The sequence below is a fragment of the Amblyraja radiata genome, chromosome 32 (genome assembly GCF_010909765.2).
Source record: "Amblyraja radiata isolate CabotCenter1 chromosome 32, sAmbRad1.1.pri, whole genome shotgun sequence".
In the NCBI taxonomy this organism is placed as follows: Eukaryota; Metazoa; Chordata; class Chondrichthyes; order Rajiformes; family Rajidae; genus Amblyraja; species Amblyraja radiata.
In genome coordinates, this window is record NC_045987.1 from 4797816 (window position 1) to 4820800 (window position 22985).

The 22985-nt window shown below is 47.1% G+C and overlaps 2 protein-coding genes across 9 annotated transcripts in view; one reads left to right on the top strand and one right to left on the bottom strand.

Annotated features, from left to right (window-relative positions):
* The window catches only part of astn2 (astrotactin 2), an 823694-nt gene that overhangs the window by 425304 nt on the left and 375405 nt on the right, over nt 1–22985 (top strand). For all 8 annotated transcript variants that reach the window (XM_033048879.1, XM_033048880.1, XM_033048881.1 and 5 more), the window contains 2 exons: nt 1327–1431; nt 5489–5668. In XM_033048879.1, the coding sequence (XP_032904770.1) occupies nt 1327–1431; nt 5489–5668 (285 nt within the window). The remainder of the gene's footprint in view (nt 1–1326; nt 1432–5488; nt 5669–22985) is intronic.
* On the bottom strand, nt 8837–14541 carry trim32 (tripartite motif containing 32). The gene is made up of 2 exons (XM_033048887.1): nt 14304–14541; nt 8837–11481 (listed from the first exon to the last, which is right to left on the bottom strand). Exons 1-2 carry the CDS (start codon nt 14356–14358, stop codon nt 9515–9517), a joined length of 2022 nt encoding a protein of 673 aa, XP_032904778.1. The 5' UTR covers nt 14359–14541; the 3' UTR covers nt 8837–9514.

Genomic DNA, 22985 nt, shown 5'->3' on the forward strand with positions numbered 1-22985 from the left:
CACAGTAAACAGCTCGATTGTCATGATGTATCATCTTTCCGCTGACTGGTTAGCATGAATCAAAAGCTTTTCACTGTACCAGATTGCCTGGTGCAGTTGGCCTGGTGCAGATTGCCTGGTGCAGTTGGCGCCCTGTGCAGAATTTTGTGTGGCAGTGGACACGATCAAAGCTGAGACCAATGTATGTGTGCAGAGTGAATAAGAGTGCTCGGGTCAGGACATTAATCTATCTCTTTCCCCCTGAGAAGCGTTCTGGCCTGTAAGTAACTAATGATATGATGAAAGTGCCCCCACTTCATGCAATCCTGCCTTTCAATTACTGTGTATTGCCACTGTTAATTTAAATGAGGTACTTTTATAGCTGAATGTTAGAAGTGTTAAGGGCCTGTCCCACTTTACCCGATCTTTTTCGCCGACTTGCCGGCATTCGTCACAACCGTAGCAGGTCGCCGAAAATGTTCAACATTGTTGAAAATCCAGCGGCGACCAGAAAAGGGTACGACTCACCACCGAACAGGCGTCACCCTGCGACCGCCTCGCCCGTGGCCCCGTCAGTTGGCAGCCCGGCCAGTTGTCCGACCTTCGGACCTTCGCTTACCGCCGACACCACCACTCATGGCCGATCATCGGTTCATGAGTTGGATGGGGTGCCGGACTTTGCATTCTGGCAGCAGAACACAAAGCCCAGCCAGCGGGTCAGCTGAGGAGTTTTGGCACGGGCCACGCGACATCGCGTACAAAATCCGGCGCTCGGGCCAACTCATCATTCACCCAGCCACGGCAGAGTCAGGCAACAAATTGCTGTCGGGAATATGTCCCTTATTTTGACCTTTTGTCCCTTATTCGGAAGTAAATTAAAATTTCTTTATTTATATAGCACATTTTTAGTCAACTTGCATTGACCCCAAAGTGCTTCACATAATTACATCCACACACACAGGCAAAGGTGGGTGAAGTGTCTTGCCCAAGGACACACACAAGAAACACACAAGGACACACAAGTAAGAAAGTTATCAACCCTATTTGTAGGTTAATTGGCTTGGTATAAATGTAAACATTGTCCCTAGTGTGTGGGATACTGTTGGTGTGTGGGGATCGCTGGTTGGCATGGGCATGGTGGGCTGAAGGGCCTGTTTCCCCACTGTATAAACATCATTCACTGGCAGTCGATATGCTCAGTTTCAATATTTGACGGGCGTTTAAACTACTATGGAGACAAGTGTTTAGAACATTAATCCTTGTCTTATGTTCTTAAATCATGATGGAATTCTTGACGTTGATGTGCCTTGATTGTCGATTCGACAAAGGACATGCTTTGTCTTGCAGGTAATGCAAAATACAATGAGGCAGCGGGCTATCCCATGGTGCAAGAGTGGAGAGTACGAAGCAACCTCTACAGGGTGAAACTCAATTCAATAACCCAATCCGCAGGTAAAAATAAGAGTCAAGACTGTTTACTGGTTATATGTACTGAAACGGAACAATGAAACTCTTACTTGCAGCAGCAGCACATGTTTGTGAACACAGTGATCAAACGATAATGTAATAAAGAAACATTGAAAAATTCTATAACTAAAAATGCAAAACAAATTCATGGGAGCAGAATTAGACAATTCGGCCCATCGCATCTACTCCGACATTCAATTATGGCTGATCTATCTTTCCCTCTCAACCCCATTCTCCTGACTTCTCCCCATAACCTCAGACAAGTCCCAAACTCCCTAGTGCAGTCAAGGTAGTTTGGAGTTTAGTTGGAGTTCATAATGTTCAATAGCTTGATGGTTTTTGGGATGATGCTGTTCCTGAACCTGGACATTACAGTTTTCAGGCTCCTGTACCTTCTTCCCAATGGCAGGAGTGAAATGAGAGTGTGTCCAGGGTGGTGTGAGTCTCTTGTGATGCTGGCTGCCTTTTTGAGGTAGCGCCTCCTATAGATCTCTTCGGTGGTGGGGAGGTTAGTACCGGTGATGGATTGGGCAGTGTTCACCACTCTGTGTAATCTCCTTCATTCCTTGGCGTTCGAGTTACTGAACCATGCCGTGATGCAACCAGTCAATATACTCTCTGTAGGAATCCAATACATCTTTTGTCGACATACTGATGTGTATAATGGATGCAAGTACATAGTCATAGCACAGTGTGGAAACAGGCCCTTCGGCCCAACTTGCCCAAACTGGCCAACATGTCCCAGCTACATCAGCCCCACCTGCCTGCGCTTGGTCCATATCCCTTCAAACCTGTCCTTAACATGTACCTGTCTAACTGTTTCTTAAATTTTGGGATAGTCCCTGCCTCAACTACCTCCTCTGGCAGCTTGCTCCATGCACCCACCACCCTTTGTGTGGAAAAAGTTACCCCTCAGATTCCTATTAGGAGTGCTATTCCTATATGAAGACCTTTGCTTAATATTTCTTGTAATAGTCCAGAGGAGCTATGAAGAGTCATCACATAAGGTTGGTCTCTTAACTGAATGCAGTTCAAATGGATGGCAAGGTAAAGATTCAGTGGGAAATCAAGATTGTATAAACTGACAGTGTGTAAACAGGCCCAAGTTGCCCACACCGACCAACATGTCCCATCTACACTAGTCCCACTTGCCTGCGTTTGGCCCATATCCCTTTAAACCTGTCCAATCCATGCACCTGTCTAATTTATTCTTAAATGCTGCAATAGTCCCTGCCTTAACTACAATAGACAATAGGTGCAGGAGTAGGCCATTCGGCCCTTCGAGCCAGCACCACCATTCAATGTGATCATGGCTGATCATCCCCAATCAGTACCCTGTTCCTGCCTTCTCCCCATATCCCCTGACTCCGCTATTTTTAAGAGCCCTATCAAGCTCTCTCTTGAAAGCATCCAGAGAACCTACCTCCACCGCCCTCTGAGGCAGAGAATTCCAGAGGCAGAGAATACCTCCTCTGGCAGCTCGTTCCATACACCCACCACCCTCTGTGTGGAAAAAGTGACCCCTCAGATTCCTATTAAATCATTTCCCCTTCTATGTCCTTAAACCTATGTCCTCTGGTTCTTGATTCCCCTACTCTGGGCAAGGGACTGATCTATTCCTCTCTTGATTTTATACACTTTTTACGGAGGATTGTGAAAGCAGGAAAGGTTTGCCAATTTAGTAAAGATAGTGAGGAGGAGCCATGTCGAACAGAAAGCGCTGAGGTGGAAGTTTAATCCAAATCGCATTAATTTACTAATTTCGTTGCCGACACTAATTGATCTTGATCTTCTCATAGACTTCATCCAATAAGCCTGTAAATAGTCACTTCCAATCTATCATGCCAACAGAATTTATAGCCAATGCACCAAGGATAATGGACAAATCGGATTAGCTGCATAAGTTCCAATGGCTCAAAGACCACCAGCTGGTCAGTTCAGGATCACTGCATTAATGGGTCTGTACTGCGGTGAACAGGAGAGATGACTCCACTAAATGTAGGCATGTTAATAGGAAAAGCGCAATAAAGTCCACCAGAGGACATAAAGTGCTGGAGTAACCCAGCAGGTCACGCAGTAACTATGGAGAATATAGATATATGAGGTTTCGGGTCGAGACCCTTATTCAGCACTTTTACTTTAGTTTAGTTTAGTTAACATACAGCTCGTTTAGTTTAGTTTAGAGATACAGCTCGGAAACAGGCCCTTCGGCCCACCGGGTCCGCACCAGCCAGCGATTCCCGCACATTAACACTATCTTACACAGGGGACAATTTTTACATTGATACCAAGCCAATTAACCTACAAACCTCTACAGAGGGTGGCCCTATGGTGATGAGGTCAAGTTGCTGCCTTTCTGCACCAGTGACCCAGGTTCGATCCTGACTACGGGTGCTGTCTGTACGGAGTTTGTATGCGCTCCCCGTGACCTGCGTGGGTTTTCTCCGGGTGCTCCGATTTCCACACACTCCAAAGACGTACAGGTTTGTAGGTAAATTGGCTTGGTTTAATCGTAAATGGTCCCTGTGTAGGATAGTGTTAGTGTGCGGGGATCGCTGGTCGGCGCGGACTGGGTGGGCCAAAGGGCCTGTTTCTGCGTTGTCTCTGTAAACTAAATGAAACTAAAAACCCGCTGAGTTCCTCCAACGATTTGTCTTTTGAGTGAGAACAGAATTTGGCCGCACAGTCCTGAATCCACAGGGGATTGAGGGGCTGAGAACACAGCCTTGTGGTGGACAAAAATGCTGGAGAAACTCAGCGGGTGAGGCAGCATCTATGGAGCGAAGGAATAGGTGACGTTTCGGGTCGAGAACCTTCTTCACATCCGTCTGTAGAAGGGTCTCGACCCGAAATATCACCTATTCCTTCGCTCCATAGATGCTGCCTCACCCGCTGAGTTTCTCCAGCATTTTTTGTCCACCTTCGATTTTTCCAGCAACTGCAGTCTTTCTTAAACAACAGCCTTGTGGCACACTGGTGTTGACAATAACCGTGAATCATTAATTTTTATTAACAAATGAACAACTGGAAGTGTCAATTTATGCAAGAATTTCCCAATTAAGCTCAGTATTGATCTGAAAACACACAAGCACACGAGTGCATCCTCAGAGATTCACAATGTACCACTCCATCAGCTCAAACACGTCTTTTCTCAATGCGCCCCCTTGTCTTCCGTGTTTATTTATTTATTTTTTTGCTTCATTTCTGTATTAGCCAGAAGACTCATTCAGAATCAGCAGAATCTGTTATGGAATGTCCAAAGAAAATGCACTAAAAATATGATATGGATGATCCCAAGGTCCCAAATTAGAGTATTAAATTTGCAAATTATTCTGTGTTTGATAGCATGATTTGTAACGACCTCACTCGTCAATTTAATGGCTAATGCTGGGATCTTAAAACTGATTGCGATTTTTTTAACCACCAGGCCACTGATTTGCAATGTAAATCTAACCATTCATTTGCACATGGTTTTTAAATGGGACAATGGTGTAATGAGGTTAACTTTAAAGCAATTCATGTAGTGTTGGCAGTGAGAAAGAACAGAAGGTTTTTTTAATGAAAGCAAAAGAAATCCATGAAGCCCAACATGATATTATAGTCATAGAGTGATACAGAGTGGAAACAGGACCTTCGGCCCAACTTGCCCACACCGATCAACATGTCCCAGCTACACTAGTCCCACCTGCTTGCGTTTGGCTCATATCCCTCTCAACCTATCCTGTCCAAGTACCTGTCTAATTGCTTCTTAAAAGTTGCGATAGTCCCTGCCTAAACTACCTCCTCTTTGGCACTTTACAGCCAAGCCAAGTCAGGCTTCAGGGACTAAATGGCCTACTCCTATTTCTTCTGTTCTTTTGAAGATAGACACATCAATCTGGAGTAACTCAGTGGGTCAGGCGGCATCTGTGGAGAAAAGGAATAGGTGACGTTTCGGGTTGAAGCCCTTCTTCAGACCTCATGTTATAATTTTTTTTTTTTGCACGAGCCTAAACATCCAGCTTCCTATCTTGTGAATGTGAATATCTCTTTTGGTATCCAGGTTTCTCCAACGTTTTGAAGATACTCAAGGGTGAGAGCAACAGAGAGGACATGATATCCATCATTCAACAGTACGGAAGCCACTACATTGCTGAGGCTCTTTATGGTTCGGAGCTCACATGCAAAATACACTTTCCGAGCAAGAAGGTCCAGCAGCAGCTCTGGCTCCAGTATCAGAAAGGTAAGATCAAAATCACTCTCTATTGTCATTGCCAGGAGGACAAGTTATTTGATTGTAGATAAACACAAAAAGCTGGAGGACAGGCAGCATTGCAGAATCCACTAAATCTCACGACTGAAAGTAAAGGACAAACGACACCAAGCTTCGGTGCTCACCAACCAAATTGGAGGAGCAGCACCTCATATTTCGCTTGGGTAGTTTACACCCCAGCGGTATGAACAGTGACTTCTCCAATTTCAGGTAGTCCCTGCTTTCTCCTTCTTTCCCCTCCCCTTCCCAGCTCTCCCACAGCCCACTGTCTCCGCCTCTTCCTTTCTTCTTCCCGCTCCCCCCAGTCTGAAGAAGGGTCTCGACCCGAGACGTCGCCTTTTTCCTTCGCTCCATAGATGCTGCCTGACCCGCTGAGTTTCTCCAGCATTTGGTCTCCCCAGACTTTACCAAAACACCTTGTGCCTCGTTTATTCCAGAACACCCTTTTAACATAAAATCTCCTCATTACTACTCGTGTGCAGATAAGGCCAAATAGTGCATCTGACCTCAGAGTTGTTATTCAGCTCTCGTGTCTGGACCTTCACATGGGGCTGCTGGCTAGCTGCCAGCGGTAACGAGCTGTACGAAAAACCACCTGGGCATGAAGTCGCCGCAGCATCTCTAGAGAGGAGGAATGGGTGATGTTTCGGGCCGAGACCTGTTTGTGGGAAGATGCACCTCTTTTCCCATTTTTGCACCTTACACTTCCTTATCTATGTATCTCCCACACCCGATTTCAGTCTGAAGAAGGGTCTCGACCCGAAACGTCACCCATTCCTTCTCTCCAGAGATGCTGCCTGATCCGCATTTTGTGTCTATCTTCGGTTTAAACCAGCATCTGCAGTTCCTTTACGACACACTTATTCGATATTGCCTACCAAATTACACCTCCAACACAGCCACAGTTCCAGATAGGAGTTTTGTACAGATTAGTCCGCCATACCCGGAGAGACACACAAAGCTGGAGTAACTCAGCGGGACAGGCAGCATGTGTAAGAAAGAACTGCAGATGCTGGTTTAAATCGAAGGTAGACACAAAATGAAGGAGTAATTCAGCAGGTGAGGCAGCATCTCTGGAGAGAAGGTATGGGTGAAGTTTCGGGTCGAGACCCTTCTTCAGACTGATGTCATGGGAGGGGGCGGGACAAAGATAGAATGTTGGCGTGCTGAACCCTCGTCGGAGATGGCTTAATGTTGCTTCATGTCACTTATCATTGAACACCAGGGGCCCTTTTGAACAGATGCCTGGCAACAGATGATGTAGAAATGAGGATGTCTACAGCATAGAGATAAGCCTTTGAGAGCTTATATGAATTTCCACCATTGTATATTTGTTGCACGCATCAAACATGGATACATCATTGGAATTTATTGCCACAGAAGGCTGTGGAGGCCAAGTCAATGGATATTTTTACGGCAGAGATAGATTCTTGATTAGTACGGTGTTGGGGGTTATGGGGAGAAGGCAGGAGAATGGGGCTAAGAGGAAGGGATGGATCAGCCATGATTGAATTGCGGTGTAGACTTGATGGGCCGCATCACTTATGAACATTTCTCTATTTTGATCTCATCTTTTTCTTGAGGGACATGGAGCCAATGTCCACTGCAAAATCCAGGCCATTTGTAGGAATGTTGTTTTTGTTCAAGGTTTAAGTAAAGCAGCCTTCTATCCCAAAACTTGTGAATGAATTAATGTTTTGTTTAGTTTAAAGACACAAAGCGGAAACAGGCCCTTCGGCCCACCGAGTCCGCACCGCCCAGCGATCCCCGCACAGTTGCACTATCCGACGCACTCTAGGGACAATTTACACTTATACCAAGCCAATTAACCTACAAACCTGTACGTCTTTGGAGTGTGGGAGGAAACCCAAGATCTCGGAGAAAACCCACGCCGGTCACGGGGAGAATTTTATTGTCACATGTGACAAGTCACAGTGAAATTCTTTGCTTGAGTACCATAGGTGTGCAAATAGTCACCTCATAAAGGGCGCGTACAAGTATGTACACAGTACAACTGATGTACATGGAAAGCCACATAAGGACTATGACCCCAATTAATAATGTCAAGAGTCAGGAGTTGTTCACTTGTGGAAAGTTTCTGTCAAGTCAGGCTTGAAGTGCAGCATCAGCCACTGGCTAGTAGGAAAACTGCGGCAGTTATTTGGCTTCAGTTTGTCGAGAAGTGGTCATTACTGATGTAGTAGCAGGAGCAGAAGGTTCCCTTTCATAGATCATGCCAACAAAATGTATTTTTATTTCAAAACGCCGCATGGTCTTGAGACTGTGTATTGAATGAAGCACTTCACTGGCAAGGACATCAAAGTACTTTTTTAGTGTAGCATGGAAACAGGCCCATCTAGTCGGCACCGACCACCGATCACCCCGCACGCTAGCACCATCCGACACACACTAAGGATGGTGCACAATTTACAGAAGCCAATGAACCTACAAACCGGTGTGTCTTTGGGAATGTGGGAGGAAACCGGAGCACGAAGCCCACGCGGTCACGGGGAGAAGGTCGAAACTCCATACAGACAGCACCCGCAGTCAGGATCGAACCCGGGTCTCTGGCACTGTAAGACGACGACTCTACCACTGTGCCACCAGCATTTTTTGTTACCAGCGTTATGTTGGAGCAGGTACACAAAGAAAGGCTTGTGAAAGTAAGTGTTTTATTTGTAAGACATTCCATTTTTCCTGATAATTTTTAACTCAAATTACAAAACCTCACATGAACTTAAACCAAAGCAACAGCCTCCAAACAAGCCTCGGTCGAACACAATTAATTACCTTTTCTGTGCTTCAGTCTATTCAAGGGATGAAAATGAAAACATTTTTTGTGACTATTTTTTTGAAATTATCTATAGTTCCAGAACGTGGCATAATATTCCAAGGTTTTTTTCCCCTCAAAATCTTTTATTCAAGTGGCACTCACTGTAAAGCAAGGAAAACGTAACAGTTTGTATAAACTGCAAATCAAGGGTCATGTTATACACAATCATAATGGTTGATTTAACTAGGCGTTCCAGCATGCACAAGAGTTCACTTCATGGAGTAACTCAACGGGACAGGCAGCATCCCCGGAGAGAAGGAATGGGTGACGTTTCAGGTCAGACTGAAGAAGGGTCTCGACCCGAAATGTCACCCATTCCTTCTCTCCAGAGATGCTGCCTTTCCCGCTGGGTTACTCCAGCATTTTGTGTCTGCCTTCGATTGAAACCAGCACCTGCAGTTCTTTCCGAAACAGTTCACTTCACGGCCTGAGTTTGATTAGTTACTCTAACCACAGTCAAATCTGCAACGTTTCACAGAGATTTGAAATGGTCGATTGTTCTGCTGGTGGGAATAAGCCTGGTGTCGGGAAGGGTTTGTGGGCTGAAGATAGACACAAAAAGCTGGAGTGAACTCAGCGGGCCAGGCAGCATCAATAGAGAATAGGAATAGGTGACGTTTCGGGTCGAGGCCTTTTGAACTGTCCTCCCTATGGACAGAATACCTTTCTTCAAACAGAGAGTCAAAGGGGAGAGGGAAACAAGAGAGAAATACAATAAAAACAAAAAATAAATAAAAAAATTAAAAATAAAATAAATTAAATTAAAAAAAACAAAACAAAATAAATAAAGATGCGCTGTCTGAAGTTTCCTCTGAGAAAGGGTTCCGACCCGAGACATCACCCATTCTTTTTCCCCACAGATACTGCCTGACCAGCTGAGGTACTCGTTTTTTGTCTACGGTTTAAAGCAGCATCTGCGATTCCTTCTTGCACACACGCACGCACACACACACACGGTTTGTCGGGACTTCCCACTCATAGGGTTAATTCACCATCTGCTGCCTGGGGTGATAGGTGTAGATTTTGATACAGTGGTCCCAGCAGTCCAACACTAGGAGCTGCCCCTTGGCCGACACGGCAACACCAACCGGGCACACCAGGCCTTCCCGCAACAGGCTGACGAACCCGCCCTCTTTGGGGAAGAGCAGGACCTCCTTGCGGCCGCTGTCGGCGACGAGGAGGTTGCCGGCTCCGTCCACGCACATGCCCGCGATGCAGCGGAAGTCCTCGTTCTCGGCGAAGAAGTGGCTGAACTGACGGCGGAGCTGCCCCTCGGCACTGACCGAGCCGATGGAGAAGCCGCCCTCCAGCTGGTGCTGGTTCTGCCCGTTCTCCAGGCTCAGGCCCAGGCCCTGGGTGAAGTAGACGGTGCCCGCGGCGTCGCAGGTCACGAACTTGGGCCGCACGGCGCTGCAGAGCCGGGAGTAGTCCACCACGCCGGCGTGCCGGTCCACCGTCAGGCACCACAGCTTGCCGCCCTCCACGTCCGTCACCACGAACTGCCCCGAGGGCATGGCCGCGATGCCCCAGGGCTTGGTCAGCTGGTTCCGGTGGCACGCCACACACTGGCCCGACGCGGTGTACACCTTCACCGAGTTGTCGTGGTGGTCGGTGACGCCGATCAGCCCGACGCTGTTCACCGCCACCGAGAGGGGGACCAGGTTGGGCAGCTCGGCCCCGAGGAAGATGAGGGCAAAGTTGTCGATGCCGTTCGGGCTCCTGCGGATCTCCCTGGCGAAGCCCTTCCTGTTGAAGACCTGCAGCCTGAAGTTGCCTCGGTCCGCCACCAGCACCTCGCCCTGTGCCGAGACGCACAGGCTCACCGGCAGGTGGAACATCCCCGGCAGGTTGCCGTGCGAACCGATCTTCTTCACGAGCTGGCAGCTCGGATGAGACCCGGAGGCCAAACCTTCGTGCGCCCTGCGTTTCGGGGGAGAGGCCAGCATTGAGAAGCTGGCTGTATCCTTGGTGGAGTCCACATCTTGCGCCGGCTTGGAGGGGGTGGGCATCTCCGCCAGCGTTTCTTCAATGGAAACGGTGTACGGCTTGGATTCCAGTTGGCCAACTTCAATGGGTTCCAGGTGGTCCCGGTTAACCAGCTCGAGTTGTTGTAAGGTCAACTGCGTAGACAGGCCATTGGTCATGTCAGGGTCTTCCTCATCGATGTCTTCTTCAAGGAGGGCGGTGTCCGCCTGTTTGATTTTGGTGCTGAGGTAGTCACACCGAGAGATGATCTGTACCTCGGCGATGTCGATCAGGTAGGCCTGCTCCTCCAGAACCTGGCCGTTATTCTGCTCCACCTCCGACAGGGCAGAGGTGAAGACCCGTCGCGACTTGGCCAGCTCCTCCTGCAGCTGCCGCTCGGCACGGGTGTAGTCCTGCTGCACCGCTCTGTATCCGGCTTGCGCGCTCTTGGCCAGCGCGTCCACGGCCACCTTGCGCCGCCGCAGGCCAGCCTGCACCTCCCGCAGCCCGGCCAGCCTGGCCACCACCTCCCCACGCCGCCTCTCGGCTGTCACGCGCGCCGACGCCACCGGGTGGCCCCGGGCCCGGTGCTGGTCATCCCCGCAGGCCTCGCACACCGCCACGCCGCACCGCTCGCAGAAGCTGCGCGGCTGCCTCCTGCGGCAGCCCCTGCACATGACCGCCCCCACCGCCTCGCTCAGGCTGGCCGAGTCGATGATCTTCAGCACGGTCAGGTTGTCCGCGAGCTGGGACAGGCTGCTCATCCGCGTCACCCTGCTGCAGAAGGGGCAGCGCACGCCGTTGATGCTGTCCGCGATGAGCTTCTCCAGGCACTGCCTGCATGCAGTGTGTCCACACTGCAGCAGTTTAGGCCTGATCGCTGCCTGGTCATAGGTCTCCATGCAGATGGGGCATTCCAGCAACTCCCGAACGATATCCGCATCCAGGCTGGTTGCCATGGCCACGGCTCGGGCAGCTCCCTCACCTATCAGCAGTAGAGGAGCAAAAAAATAATATTTCAGCTACACAAGGAACTTGAGATGCTGGAATCCTAAGTAAAGCATTAATCCTGCAGGTCATAGAATGGTCTTGACCCGAAACGTCACCCATTCCTTCTCTCCAGAGATGCTGCCTGTCCCGCTGAGATACTCCACTATTTTGTGTCTATCTTCGGTCATAGAAAAAAAACACCACACTCTCAGGCTCATATCCATGCTGAATATAATACTAAACTAGTTTAGTTTAGAGATGAAGTACAGAAACTCCAGCAACTGGAAGAAAAATATTTTCCTTCAAGCTTGAAAGGGTTCAGGAAAGATTTACGAGGATGTTGCCAGGACTAGAGGGTGTGTGCTATAGGGAGAGGTTGAGTAGGCTGGGTCTCCATTCCATGGAGTGCAGGTGGATGAGGGGAGATCTTATAGAGGTGTACAAAATCGTGAGAGGAATAGATCGGGTAGATGCAGTCTTTTACCCAGAGTAGGGGTATCGAGGACCAGAGGACATAGGTTCAAGGTGAAGGGGAAAAGATTTAATAGGAATCCGAGGGGTAACTTTTTCACACAGAGGGTGGTTTGGCGGGTGTATGGAACAAGCTGCCAGAGGATGTAGTTGAGGCTGGGACTATCCCATCGTTTAAGAAACAGTTGGACAGGTACATGGATAGGACAGGTTTGGAGGGATATGGACCATGCGCAGTCAAGTGGGACTAGGGTAGCTGGGATATTGTTGGCCGGTGTGGGCGAGTTGGGCCGAAGGACCTGTTTCCACACTATATCACTCTATGATTCTAAATAGACCTTTACAGTCCACACCGATCAGCGATCTCAATACATTTGCATTATCCTACACACACCCGGGATCATTTACAATGCTTATCCAAGCCAATTAACCTACAAACCTGCACGTCTTTTGAGTGCGGGAGGAAACTGGAGCATCCGGAGAAAACCCACGCAGGTCACAGGGAGTAGTCAAGTTAAGTCAAGTCACATTTATTTATATAGCACATTAAAAAAAACAACTCTCGTTGGCCAAAGTGCTTTACAATTGTTATAAGAATAGTAAAAACAAACAAACTACATACATATATACATATAGCGCTCGCTCAGTGGACGTCAGGAAAGGCTTGGGAGTATAAATAGGTTTTTAGTCTTAACTTAAAGGAGTCGATGGAGGGGGCAGTTCTGATGGGAAGGGGGATGCTGTTCCACAGTCTAGGAGCTGCAACCGCAAAGGCGCAGTCGCCCCTAAGTTTATGCCTAGACCACGGGATATTCAGCAAGTACAAACTTAATGCACCCGTAGTCAGGATCGAACACAGGTCTCTGGTGCTGTAAGGCAGCAGGTGCTCCCCCGTGCCGCCCGATGAGCTACTAATCTAATCTCATCTGCCTGCACACAATCTATACCCCTCTGAGGGCTAATGGCTTACACCTGCACCAATTTTCTGTTTCTGTTGGCCAGTCAGCCCAACTTGCCCCACCTACACTAGTCCCACCTGCCTGCATTTGCCCCATATCCCTCTAAACCTGTCTATCCACGCACCTGTCTAAATGTTTCTTAAATGTTTCCCCTCTCATCTCAAAGCAATGCTCACTGGTCTTTCACGGTTCCACCCTGAGAAAAAGGTCCTGACTGTCTACCCTATCTGAGCCTTTTGCACACTTCTATCAGGTCTCCTCTCAGCCTCCGGCAGATCTGGCAGCATCAATGCAGGGAATGGATAGGTGATAGACAATAGGTGCAGGAGTCGGCCCTTCGAGCCAGCACCGCCATTCACTGTGATCATGACTGATCATCCACAATCAGTACCTCTCTCTTGAAAGCATCCAGCGAATTTGTACGGTGCAGACAAAAGTGCTAGAGAAACTCAGCGGGTGCAGCAGCATCTATGAAGAAGGGTTTCGGCCCGAAACGTTGCCTATTTACTTCGCTCCATAGATGCTGCCGCACCCGCTAAGTTTCTCCGGCACTTTTGTCCACCTCTGATTTTCCAGCATCTTCAGTTCCTTTTTGAACAAGTTTCTCCGGCACTTTTGTCCACCTCTGATTTTCCAGCATCTTCAGTTGATTCTTAAACAATTTATATGGTGCAGTTGCCTGACATTGGAGATAATCAGAAAGGCCCCTTAATAGGTTGACATAAGCCAAGCGGCAACACTGGTTTCCAAATGGGAAATGACCCTAAAGGAACAGCATGTTTCTCTGACAGGTCATTAGTACAGTTGTCAGGGGTTGCAGAGAGAAGGCAGGAGAATGGGGTTGAGTGGCAAAGATAGATCGACCATGACTGAATGGTGGAGTAGACTCGATGAGCCGAATGGCCTAATTCTGCTCCAGTAACTTATGAATTTATGAATCACAGAAGGGGGAGCAGTGAGGGAATAATTACTGGGAGGGGGGAGGGAGACGTGATGCCTACCACACTGGGTGGGCCGAAGGGACACTTGAGATAACTTGAACTCCCCAGTCCACTCCCCACATGCAACTGAGCAAAGGCAATCAGATTATATGCAGCAGCTGCACATTCAATGATTGTGCACTTAAATCCCCAACCAAAGATGCACCAGGCCTCAGCGACAACATACAACCACCACGAATTTCCGATTGTAGCAGTTTTGCAGATGGATGGAGAGCAGCACAATTCGGTCGATGAGGTTGCATTTAGACATGCAAGCGAGGATTGCAGGTAGGCACCGCGATTGCAACATTGGATTCCTCACCCCTCCCCCACACCTGCCTGTGTGTAAGAAGGAAGCGTCTGTGTGGTGTTAGCAGATGCAAGCGCTTGCAGGCCGGGTGCCCCACCAGCAAGGTCCGGTCCCGGGGGACTCGCAGAGGGATTGCAACCTTCAGGCTGCATTATTGCACAATTCGAACCGCCTTCGAGTTACTCCAGCATTCTGTGTCAGCCGAGGGGATTGCATCCCCCGGGCTGCATTGATGCAAGAGAGGAGCGAGGCATTCCCTCCCCAGAGCCGCGCCGCGGAGGGATTGCAAGCTTCAAGCTGCATTAATGCAACCTTCGGGCTGCATTATTGCAAGAGGCCGATGCACTCTCCCCCCACCCCACAGCGCGACGGTGCATTGCAAGAGCGAAGCGGCGGGGTGTTAGCAGATGCAAGCGCTTGCAGGCCGCGTGCCTCACCAGCAAAGGTCCAGTCCCGGGACAACGCTCCCCGGGGCCGCGCCGCCTCACGTCCGACGTCACGCCGCTGTCGTCATCGCCGACGTTCCGCCCCCAAGCCGTGCCGCCATTGGCTGCCCCTCCTGTCCATCAAGGTGAACCTGATACACAACCCCCCGCCCCCGCAGGAAGCGCGCGTGCGCACACGGGGGGAAATGTATCCCAAGTCCAATGTATCAATAATATAATATATTTTATTGTCATTGCACATATGCGCAACGAGATTTGGTATGCAGCTTCCATCCAATGTCCTAACTTAAATAACTAATACAATTTAGATTTAGATACCCCGAGAACATGGTTTGTAAAAAGAACATTAATAGGTGCAGGAGTAGGCCATTCCCCAATCAGTACCCCGTTCCTGCCTTCTCCCCATATCCCCCGACTCCACTATCGTTAAGAGCCCTATCTAGCTCTCTCTTGAAAGTATCCAGAGAACCGGCCTCCACCGCCCTCTGAGGCAGAGAATTCCACTGACTCACAACTCTCTGTGAGAAAAAGTGTTTCCTCGTCTCCGTTCTAAATGGCTTACTCCTTAATCTTAAACTGTGGCCCCTGGTTCTGGACTCCCCCAACATCGGGAACATGTTTCCTGCCTCTAGCGTGTCCAATCCCTTACAATCTTACATGTTCCAATGGGATACCCTCTCATCCTTCTAAACTCCAGAGTGTACAAGCACAGCTGCTCCATTCTCTCAGCATATGACAGTCCCGCCATCCCGGGAATTAACCTTGTAAACCTACGCTGCGCTCCCTCAATAGCAAGAATACCGTATCCAAATACTGTGTTTAAGAAGGAACTGCAGATGCTGGAAAATTGAAGGTGCACAAAAATGCTGGAGAAACTCAGCGGGTGCAGCAGCATCTATGGAGCGAAGGAAATAGGCAACGTTTCGGGCCGAAACCCTTCAAGGGTTGCCTTCAAGACGTTGCCTTCAAGGGTTTCGGCCCGAAACGTTGCCTATTTCCTTCGCTCCATAGATGCTGCTGCACCCGCTGAGTTTCTCCAGCATTTTTGTGTACCATCCAAATACTGTAATGGCAAAGAGTGTTGGCTGCCAACTTGTACCAATGTCCTGCTAGTTTTAATACAGTTTTGCCGAATTCACATTTAATTTTGTGTGCGGCTAAATTACCTTTCAATAGACAATAGGTGCAGGAGTAGGACATTCGGCCCTTTGAGCCAGCACCACCATTCACAATTTTAAGTAAAATTCAACAAGGAAAATGTGTATTAAGTTTAATAGTAAGTAAGAAAGAGTGCTGAGACCGAGTTAATGAAATACAGGAAATTGATTGTAGTAATAACCTTTTTATATTGATCATTTTGAATTATTAACCTCGGGATGAATTTTTCCCTGTGAGTGTTGTAAGCTATCACAACAATTAAACGACATTTGGACTGGTATATGGATTGGAAAGATTTAGAGGGATATGGGCCAAATGCAGTCGGGTGGGATTAATGTATTATTGTGACATATTATAATTATATTTATTATTATAATCTATATATAATATATTTTATTTACTGACTACGGGTGATTATCTGTACGGAGCTTGTACATTCTCCCCATGACCTGCGTGGGTTTTCTCCAGGATCTCTGGTTTTATCCCACACTCCAAAGATATACAGGTTTGTAGGTTAATTGGCTTGGTGTTAGTGTGAATTGTTCCCGGTGTGTGTCGGGCAGTGTTAGTGTGCGGGGATCGCCAGTGGGTGTGGACTCGGTGGGCCGAAGGGCCTGTTCCTGAACTGAATCTCTAAACTAACAACTAAAACTAATTATCTTGAAGGAATGATCAAAGAAGTTGGTTTTGAATGTTTGTTTATTCTAATATTCATTTGCGACTGCTCCCAAAATCCAGCCCATTAAATTTGTCGTCCAAATGGGTGTCTGTTGGTCAGCCCAGATACAATGGACTGAAGGGCCTGCTTCTGTTATCTATCATCATTGAATCATCTAGTATAAATGAGTTCAGATTGCAAAGACTGAAGAAGGGTCTCGACCCGAAACATCGCCTATTCCTTCGCTCCATAGATGCTGCCTCAACCGCTGAGTTTCTCCAGCATTCTTGTCTACCTTTGATTTTTCCAGCATCTGCAGTTCTTTCTTAAACATCAGATAGCAAAATAATGTGTTTGCATTGAGTAAGAATGGTAAAGCTTGAAGTTAAGTGTTTTCTATTTAGTTTATTGTCACGTGTACCGAGGTACAGTGAAAAGCTTTTGTTGCGTGCTAGCCAGTCAGCGGAAAGACTATACATGATTAGAATCGAGCCATTTAAAGTGGATAGATACATGATAAGGAAATAACTTTTAATGCAAGGTACAGGCAGTAAACTCCGAACAAGGATCAACAATGAGATACACAAAAATGCTGGAGAAACTCAGCGGGTGCAGCAGCATCTATCGAGCGAATGAAATAGGCAACGTTTGAGATAGACAGTTCAGGACTGCTCTCTGGCTGTGGTGGGATGATTCATTTGCTTGACAACAGCTGGGAAGAAACTGTCCCTGAATCTGGAGGTGTGCGTTTTCACACTTCTATGCCTTTTTGCCTGAAGAGAGAGAGGAGAAGACGGATTGGTCAGGGTGCGACTCGTCCTTGATAATGCTGCTGGTCTTGCCGGGCCAGCGTGAGGTATAAATGGAGTTGATGGAAGGGAGGCTGGTTTTAAAAGAAGCAGGTTTGTTGACATGTACAGCTTCTTAAATAATATTGTCATTGGCAAGCATACCAAAGAACCGACATAAACTATGGTTGTGCTCCGTATGACCATATATAAATTGTACTTTGCTGGGGGATGAGGCCCAGATCTGATAGCAGAATGTGAAGATACTGATGCCTGAAAGTCTCATGTCGAGACTGGCTGGAGCCTTGTTCTTATGTTGAAAATGTGAATAAACTTGGAGAGTTTTAAATGATATTGACTTTTAATGCATTATTTTTAGTTTACTTTAGTTTAGAGATACAGCATGGAAACGGGCTCTTCGGGCCACGGAGTCCACGTCAACCACCGATCCCCGCACACTAACACTATCCTACACACAGGCGCGCACACAGGCCATTTTATAATTACACCAAGCTAACTAACCTTTGGAGTGTGGGAGGAATCCAGAGCTCCCTGAGGAAAAACACACGGTCATGGGGAGAATGTACAAACTCTGTAAAGACAGTACCTGTAGCCGGGATCGAAACGGGTCTCTGGCGCTGTAAGGCAACAACTCTATCGATGTGCCGCCCACTAGGGGGTTCTAGACATTATCTGAGAGATATTAGGATTGTGCAAATCGAATGACCTTTTTTTAATCCACTTTTTGTAAGTTTTGTAGTCCATTTCTGGCGAGAATATTGAGATCAGTTCAAAGACATATGTGGCGAGTAGAGTTGCTGCCTTACAGCGAATGCAGCGCCGAAGACCCGGATTCAATCCCGACTACGGGTGCTGTCTGTACGGAGTTTGTACGTTCTCCCCGTGATCTGCGTGGGTTTTCTCCGAGATCTTTAGTTTCCTCCCACACTCCAAAGACGTACAGATTTGTAGGTTAATTGGCTTGGTAAATGTAAAAATTGTCCCTAGTGGGTGTAGCATAGTGTTAATGTACAGGGATCACTGGTCGGTGCGGACTCGGTGGGCCGAAGGGCTTGTTTCTGCACTGTATCTCTAAATTAAACTAAATAATTAATTGGGAAGGATTGCGGAATAAGCTCCTACTGCGGAGATAATTTCATGTGGCATCAATAAAACTTACAAGCATTAATAGATTAAAATGTTTGTGCCGAATACGATGCCTAGTTAAATTGATCTGCCTGCACACAATTCGTATCCCTCTACTCCCTGCACTTCCATGTGCCTATCTATCTTACAACGCCACTATCGTATCTGCCTCCACCACCACCTCAGGCAGCACGTTCCAGACCCCTACCACTCTCTCTGTTTATTTTATTTATTTTTAATTTAAAAAAAAGTAATGCCCCGTGCAACGCCATTAAACTTTTCCCTCCCTCATTTTATAGCTATGCCCTCCAAAGATAAACATTTCCACTCGGGATGGGGGAAGGTTCTGACTGTCTACCCTATCTACGCCTCTCATAACTTTATAAACTTCCTATCAAGTCTCTCCTCCACCGCCGACAGACTTGTCAACCACGATCTCTCTTTCAAGAATATAAACTAAGTTCATAAGGGATAGGAGCAGAATTGGGCCATCCGGCCCATCAAGTCTACTCCACCATTCAATCGTGGCTGATCTATCGCTCCCTCTTAACCCCGTTCTCCTGCCTTCTCCCCCTAACCCCTGACACCTGTGCTAATCCAGAATCTGTATCTATCTCTGCCTGAAAAAAATATCCATTGACTTGCTAGTACGAATCTGACAAATTGTGGTAAAAGTGTCCCTTTAATAGAATTAGTCTGTACATTCACATTTTCTCACACCATCCTTTCTTACATTCTAGGGTTGCATTTTCTACCTGGTAGTGCGTGGAAACCAGTAGAGAATCTGTAGGGATTTGAAGGATTGAAGAACTCATAACTGTGCTTTGGAGCTGCAATGTTGTGATGTTAATGTCGTCGATATTGATAAAATGCTGGAATTAGCTGGTCCCCTGTCAGATGTTATCCCTCACTTGGATTTTAAAGAGCTTCTGATGAGGGTGCAGACAAGTGGTAAGAATAGATTGCCCTGTGATTAGCTGATAGATATTCAGAAGATTAGTCTGATAATTACCCTGCCATGGCATTGGCGATAGAGTGGAACAGGTGACATTGAACCAGCCTTTTCTTTCTATTACTCTCCGGTAACAGCACAGTGTATATTGCTCGTTTTACAACATCACCCAAGGATGAAATTATTTCCGTTTATTAATATCTCCGGCCCAATGCAAAGCAACACCAATCTCACCACCACAGATTATTCATGTTCGTTTAGTTTAGCGATACAGAATGGAAAACAGGCCCTTCGGCCCACCAAGTCCGCAGCGACCTGCGATCCCCGGACGTTAACACTGCCCTATACGCACTAGGGACAATTTTACATTTTTTTACATTTAGACCATGCCAATTAAGCTATAAACCTCTGAGAAAAACCCACGCGGGTCAATAAATTCAAAAGCTTGCCCCAGGATTTTCACAACAGTCCCATGTCACAAAAGCCTATCTAATCCAGTCACCTCATCAAAACATAGAAAGTAGGTGCAGGAGTAGGCCATTTGGCCCCTCGAGCCAGGATTGGCATTTGAAATGATCATCCAGTATCATTACTCCGTTCCTGCTGTCTCCCCATATCCCTTGATTCCGTTAGCGCCTATGCGCCATATCGAACTCTTGAATGCATCCAGTGAATTGGCCTCCACTGCCTTCTGTGGCCTCCTCCCAGAGAAGGAAGTCTTTCGGCCTTCTTTGTTCTTGGTGCTATATGAACCCCCTCAGCAACTTAAATCTAACTTGCTTTCTCTTTCCCAGTCTTTAACCTGAAACATTAATTCAGTTTCTCTTTCCACAGATGCTGTCTAACCTATTAAGACTTTCCATCATTTTCTCTATACACCCTTCAGTTTCGCAGCAACACAGATGTCTCTCACCTGTTCTTGGAAATACTGTACCAGTTCAGGTGTCGACAATTGTGTAAAGAGCTGAGGGTTTCTGTGAGATTCATGGAGACACCCCGTACATAAACTGAAGCTTCAGCCCGCACTCGGGATCTTTTTCCTATGTTTCCTTAATTTATTTCAGATTTCCAACGTCTGCAGTATTTTGTTTATGAGAGGATTCTTAAGTGATTGTGATATATTCTAAATATAAATATATCTGATATATAGGGCCTCCTCCATGGCCAGAGTGAGTCTCACCGTAAATTGGAGGAGCAACACTTTATATTTCACTTGGGTAGTTTATACTCCAATGGTATGACCATTTTCTGGTGGTCCCTGCTTTCTCCCTCTTTCCCCTCCCCTTCCCAGCTCTCCCACAGCCCACTGTCTCCGCCTCTTCCTTTCTTCTTCCCGCCCCCCCCATCAGTCTGAAGAAGGGCCTCGGCCCGAAACGTCACCTATTCCTTCGCTCCATAGATGCTGCCTCACCCGCTGAGTTTCTCCATCATTTTTGTCTACCTTTGATATATTCTAATTTAGACTAATTATATAATTTCGCTAATTTGGGCAATTATATGCGGGTCTGGTTAATAGAGAAATTTCAGGTGAACTTAGTGATAGCAACAACTTCCTTCAATAAATTGTCTTTAACATTGGGCCTCAAATTAAGACAAATGTTGGACACATTGAACAGATCTTTGAAGGGAAAATATATTTTAGGTCGTGCAGGAAGGAACAACAACTGTTGGTTTAGACTGAACATAGGCACAAAAATGGTGGAGTAACTCAACGGGTCAGGCAGCATCTCTGGAGAAAAGGAAAGATTTGATAGGAACCTGAAGGGCAACTTTTTCATACGAAGAGCGGTAGGTATACGGAACAAGCTGCCAAAGGAGATTGTTGAGGCAGAGACTATCACAATGTCCAAGACATTTGAAACGGGACATGGATAGGATAGGTTTCGAGGGATGTGGGCCAAACACGGGCAGCTGGGACTAGTGCAGATGGGGCATGTTGGTCAGCATGGACGTTGGGCCGAAGGGCCTGTTTTCACGCTGTATGACTCCATGACTCGATCACAACTGAGATTTTACTTTCAATTGGAATGAGCATAGTGTACTCGAGTAAAAATGGATTGGAAACTGTGTCAAACATGTCTCCTATATGCAAGCAGAATTTGGAGCAAAGTCAAAATGTGTTTTTGGCTCTTAAGCAGCAGCTCCTGTTTCGAAGGGAATTAAGTCATCAGCACGTTAAGTTTAGCTTGGGTTAGAGATACAGCGCGGAAACAGGCCGTTCGACCCACCGAGTCCGCAAAGACCAGCGATCCCCGTTCACTATAACTATCGTACACACACTAGGGGCAATTTGCAAGTTTTACCAAAGCCAATTAACCTACAAACCTTTACGTCTTTGGAGTGTGGGAGGAAACCGGAGTTCCCGGAGAAAGCCCACGCAGGTCACGGGGAGACCACACAGGCAAGCAACCGTAGTCTGGGTCCCTGGCGCTGCAAGGCAGCAACTCTACCGCTGCGCCACCGGGCAGCTTCTCATGATTTAATTTGAGAAGGTTTCTTTCGCCACATTGTGGAACTAGTGGGCAACAGCGCTTAGACTGAGATATATGCTTGGCTAGCCGTGGCACTCTATGCTAGATGCTGGACCAGGCTGAAATGCAGGAATGCTATTTAAAGGTTGCCCGCATGTATAAAGGTGGAGATGCATATCTGCCAGCTGTCAGGGAGTTGGGCAAGTCAGGAAGTTTTGCCCAGTGCAAAGTGAATGTAGCACTTAAAAGTTCTCAGCCGCTCATAAAATGCATAGACCTTGTGTCGGATAAGTGGGAACAATAGACACAAAACGCTGGAGTAACTCAGCGGAACAGGCAGCATTGCTGGAGAGAAGGAATGGGTGACTTTTCGGGTCGAGACCCTTCTCCACATTTTGTGTCTATACTTTATTGTTGGCAGTCACTTTAAACCAAATCATTGCTCGATGAGTTTTCAAAAGCCGTCTCACATGGACGCTGTTTACAGTGTTCCGAAAGGCAAGCTCATGGTGTTTTTTTTAATGTGAATTAATTTGTGATTTCTTCCAATTGTATAATAAACACAACAGGCCAGTGATTATGCTCGAACTTTGTATGCATTCCTATCCATTTTTGTAATATGTTCTTGTCACCTACAATTTCTATATATTTTTTTCTGGCAGGGACAATATACTGACTTTCTCAGCAACTTATCCTTTGGGCTGTAGTAAGATTTGTTTTTTTTTTTTAAAAAGCATTAGATTTCAAGCCCATTAAAATGAATTGAACTGGTCCTATTTTGTGTGAGTGAAAAAAGCCACATGACAATGAAGTTATTTTAGGAATTTAGACTTTAGAGATACAATGTGGAAACGGGCCATTCGGCCCAGCGAGACTGCACCGACCAGCGATCACCCCGTACATCAGGACTATCCTACACACACTAGGGAGAGTTGAGCAACTTTACCAGAGCCAATTAACCTGCAAACCTGTATTTCTTTGGAATGTGGGAGGAAACCGGAGCACCCGGAGAAAACCCAGAGGGGGAACGTACATAAACACAGCACCTGTAGTTGGGGAACTAACCCAGGTCCCTGGCGCTGTAAGACAGCAACTCGGGCGTTTGTAAGACAGCAACTTTACCACTGTGTCACCGTGCTGCCCCCTGAAGTCTGCACTGA

Excerpts from the sequence above, each read along its gene's own strand:
- trim32 (XM_033048887.1), bottom strand. The coding sequence starts at position 14,358 with ATGCAGCCTGAAGGTTGCAATCCCTCTGCGAGTCCCCCGGGACCGGAC. Across the intron at positions 11,482-14,303 it reads CCCGGGACCGGACCTTGCTG|GTGAGGGAGCTGCCCGAGCC; the intron begins GTGGGGCACCCG and ends TACTGCTGATAG.